The sequence below is a fragment of the Calidris pugnax genome, unplaced genomic scaffold, assembly GCF_001431845.1.
Source record: "Calidris pugnax isolate Ruff unplaced genomic scaffold, ASM143184v1 scaffold1081, whole genome shotgun sequence".
NCBI lineage: Eukaryota > Metazoa > Chordata > Aves > Charadriiformes > Scolopacidae > Calidris > Calidris pugnax.
The window spans coordinates 30247-34681 of record NW_015091910.1 but is presented as its reverse complement, the minus strand read 5'-3'; the positions used below and the strand labels follow the sequence as shown (position 1 = coordinate 34681).

Sequence of the window (4435 nt, the reverse complement as noted above, 5' to 3'; positions counted from 1 at the left end):
GGTGATGCCCCTCCCTTGTCCCCATTGGTGATGGTCCCCCATCCCTCATCCCCATCACTGGTGGTCCCCTCATCACTGGTGGTCCCCTATTCCTCATCCCCATCACTGGTGGTTCCCTCATCGCTGGTGGGCCCCCATCCCTTGTCCCCATAAGTGACAGTCTCCCGCCCCTCGTCCCCATCACTGGTGGTCCCCCGTTCCTTGCCCCCATAAGTGGCAGTTCCCCATCCCTTGTCCCCATCACTGGTGACCCTCCATCCCTCATCCCAATCACTGGTGGGCCCCCATCTCTCATCCCCATCGCTGTTGGTCCCCCATCCCTTGGCCCCATCACCGGTCATCCCCCATCCCTTATACCCATCGGTGGCGGTCCCCATCACTGATGGTCCCCCATCCCTTGTCCCCACCAGTGGTGGTCCCCCATCCCTTGTCCCCATCACTGGTGGTCCCCATCTCTTCTGCCCATCACTGGTGGTCCCCACCTTTTGTCCCCATCAGTGACAATCCCTCATCCCTCATCCCCATCAGATGCCATCCCCTATCCCTTGTCCCCATTGGTGGTTGGTGGTCCCCCATCCCTCGTCCTCATCACCAGTGGTCCCCCATCCCTTATCACCCTCAGTGATGATCCCATATCCCCACCAGTTGTGGTCGCCCATCCCTCATCCCCATCAGATGCCATCCCTCATCCCTCATCCCCACCAGTGGTGGTCCCCCATCCCTTGTCCCCACCAGTGGTGGTCCCCCATCCCTTGTCCCTATCAGTGACAATCCCCCATCCTTCATCCCCATCACTGGTCATCCCACATCCCGTCCCCATCAGTGGTGGTCCCCCATCCCTCGTCCTCGTCACCAGTGGTCCCCCATCCCTTATCGCCATTCGTGGTGATCCCCCATCCCACATCCCCACCAGTGGTGGTCCCCCATCCCTCATCCCCATCAGATGCCATCCCACATCCCGTCGCCATTGACAACAGTCCCCCATCCCTTGTCCTCGTCACTGGTGGCCCCCCATCCCTTATTGCCATCAGTGGTGGTCCCTCATCCCTCATCCCCATCACTGGTGGTCCCCCATCTCTCATCTCCACTGGGGGTGATGCCCATCCCTTGTCCCCAGTGGTGATGGTTCCCCATCCCTCATCCCCATCACTGGTCATGCCCCATCTCTCATCCCCATCCCTAGTGGTCCCCAATCCCTCGTCCCCACCAGTGGTGGTCCCCCATCCCTCATCCCCCCCCCCAACGTCCCCCCTGGCTGCAGCACCCCCCTCCCCGGGGGTACCCCCCTCTCTCCGGGGCCGACCCTGACCCCCCCTGACCCCCAGCCTTCCTGGAGGACGGGATCCTGGTGCGGGACGGCAGCCGCATCCGCCGGCGCTACCTCTGCTCCTGGCGCTTCCCCTGGGACGTGGCGTCGGTGCTGCCCACCGACCTGCTCCCCAAACCCCTGGGGGGGACGGCGGCCCGCGCCAACCGCTGCCTGCGGGCCCCCCGCCTCCTGGAGGCCTTTGAGCGCCGGGAGACGCGGACGGGCCACCCCAACGCCTTCCGGGTGGCCAAGCTGATGCTCTACGTCTTGGTGGCCATCCATTGGTACGCCTGCCTCTACTTCGCCCTCTCCTCCCGCCTGGGGCTGGGCTCCGACCCCTGGGTCTGCCCCGACGCCGGCCGCCCCGGCTTCTCCCGCCCGTTGCGCCGCTACCTCCACAGCTTCTACTTCTCCACTTTGGTCCTGGCCACCGTGGGGGACACCCCGGAGCCCCGTCGTTGGCAGGAGTTCCTCTTCTCCACCGCCGGCTTCCTGTTGGCCGTCATGGGCTTCGCCACCCTCACCGGCAGCGTGGCCTCCCTCATCGCCAACGCCGGCGCCGCCGACGCCGCCTTCTACCCCGACCCCGAGCCCGTCCGGCGCTACCTGCGGGGTCGGGGGGCCGGTGGGCGGCTGGCACGAAAGGTGGCCGAGTGGCACCACCACCTGCGGGCGCAGGGCAAGCTGCCCGGAGAGCTGGGGGTCCTGCGGCACTTGCCGCGGGGGCTGCGGGGGGAGGTGGCCGCCAGCGTCCACTTGCCGGCCCTGGGGCGCGTGGGGCTGTTTGGGGGGTGGGAGCCGGGGGTCCTGCGGCAGCTGGTGCTGAGGTTGCGCCCCCAGGTCTTCGGGCCCGGGGAGTTCGTGTGCCGGCGGGGGGACGTGGGGCGGGAGATGTACTTCGTGAGGGAGGGGCGGCTGGCCGTGGTGGCCGAGGACGGCGTCACCCAGTTGGCCATCCTGGGCGAGGGGCTCTACTTCGGGGAGATCAGCCTCATCAACATCAAAGGTGAGACCACCACACACACCCACCCCCACACACCCAGCATCACAGAATCACAGAATCCCAGAATCATGATATGGGGCCACCAGGGACCTTCTGGAGATCATGTCCTTCAGAGCAGAGCCCCAGGTCCCTCAGCCTTTCCTCAGCAGAGAGATGCTCCAGTCCCTCATCATCCTCGCAGCCTCTGCTGTCCCCTCTCCAGCAGCTCCCTGTCCTTCTGGAACTGGGGAGCCCAGAACTGGTCCCAGTGCTCCAGCTGGGGCCTCCCCAGGGCAGAGCAGAGGGGCAGGATGACCTCCCTCCAGGTTCTCCACGCTCTTCCTGATGCCCCCCAGGAGTCCATTGGCCTTCTGGAGCTGGGGAGCCCACAACTGGACCCTCACACCACACCACACACCCCCCCCCAAGCCCACCCCAGCCTCACCACAGCCCCTCCATGTCCATGTCCGTGTCCCCCCCCCAGGGAACACCTCGGGGAACCGGCGCACGGCCAACATCATGAGCATCGGCTACTCGGACCTCTTCTGCCTGGCCAAGGAGGACCTGGCGGAGGTGCTGGCCGAGTTCCCCAGCGCCCGGGCCACCATGGAGGCCAAGGGCCGGCAGCTGCTGTTGGCCATGGGCAAGCTGGACCTGCGGGCGGAGGCGGCGGCGGCGGAGGCCGAGCGGAGGGTGGGGGACCTGGAGGTGGCCCTGGAGGGGCTCCAGACGCGGGCGGCGCGGCTACTGGCCCAGCTGGAGTCCGGGGCCTTCAAACTGGCCCTGAGGGTCCAGCGCCTCGAGGGACGGCTCCAGAGGAGGCAACGGATGGAGGGGGGAGCGGGGTCTGGGGGGGCACAGGGTCCCCCCAGGGTGCAGGGTCCCAGTGGGGCGCAGGGTCTCACGATGCCACAGGGTCCTGCCCAAGGACGAGGTCCTGATGGAGGTCGGGGTCCCACCAGGGAGTGGGATCCCCCCGGGGTGCAGGGTCCCAGTGGGGTGTGGGGTCCTTCCAGGGTGCAGGGTCCCACCAGGGCACAAGGTCCCCATGGGGTGCAGGGTCCCAGTGGGGTGCAGGGTCTCCCCAAGGCACAGGGTCCCCCCAAAGCACAGGGTCCCCGTGGGGTTCAGGATCCCCCCAGGTCACAGGATTCAAGTGGGGTGCAGGGTCCCCCCAAAGCACAGGGTCCCCGTGGGGTTCAGGATCCCCCCAGGTCACAGGATTCAAGTGGGGTGCAGGGTCCCCCCAAAGCACAGGGTCCCCGTGGGGTTCAGGATCCCCCCAGGTCACAGGATTCAAGTGGGGTGCAGGGTCCCACGGGGCGGGTTCAAGTGGGGTGCAGGGTCCCACCGGGCCACAAGGTCCCCCCAGAGTGAGGGGTCCCACGATGCCACAGGGTCCTGCCCAAGGACAAGGTTCTGATGGAGGTCGGGGTCCCACCAGGGAGTGGGGTCCCCCCATGGTGCAGGGTCCCATCAGGGAGCAGGGTCCCCCCAAGGCACAGGGTCCCCCCAGGGAGCAGGGTCCCAATGGGGTTCAGGATCCCCCCAGGTCACAGGGTTCAAGTGGGGTGCAGGGTCCCACCGGGCCACAAGGTCCCCCCAGAGTGAGGGGTCCCACGATGCCACAGGGTCCTGCCCAAGGACAAGGTTCTGATGGAGGTCGGGGTCCCACCAGGGAGTGGGGTCCCCCCAGGGTGCAGGGTCCCCCCAAGGCACAGGGTCCCCATGGGGTGCAGGGTCCCAGTGGGGTTCAGGATCCCCCCAGGTCACAGGGTTCAAGTGGGGTGCAGGGTCCCCCCAGGGTCCCAGGTCTTCCCAAAGCGCAGGGTCCCAGTGGGGTGCAGGGTCCCCCCACATCCCAGGGTCCCCCCAAAACACAAGGTCCCACCAGGGTGAGGGGTCCCACGATGCCACAGGGTCCTGCCCAGGGACCAGCTCCTGCCGGAGGATGGGGTGTCCCCAGGGCACAGGGTCCCCCCCGGGCACAGGGTCCCCCCAGGGCTCAGGGTCCCCCCAGGGCACAGGGTCCCCGTGGGGCGCGGGGTCCCCCGGGGGGGGCAGGACCCCGGCGCTGAGGGTTCCTGGGGGGGGGTGACAGTGACAAACGTCACCGAGGGACAGGGACCGTGTTGGGGAGAAAC

The 4435-nt window shown here is 67.6% G+C and overlaps 1 protein-coding gene across 1 annotated transcript in view; it reads left to right on the top strand.

The window, feature by feature from the left end:
* Nucleotides 1–1325: 1325 nt before the first annotated feature.
* Nucleotides 1326–4435, top strand: part of LOC106900144 (cyclic nucleotide-gated cation channel alpha-4-like) — a gene marked incomplete at its 5' end in the record, with an annotated part of 13120 nt that continues 10010 nt past the window's right edge. Inside the window, 2 exons of the mRNA XM_014962129.1 lie at nt 1326–2315; nt 2776–3237. Of these exons, the coding sequence (XP_014817615.1) occupies nt 1326–2315; nt 2776–3237 (1452 nt within the window). The remainder of the gene's footprint in view (nt 2316–2775; nt 3238–4435) is intronic.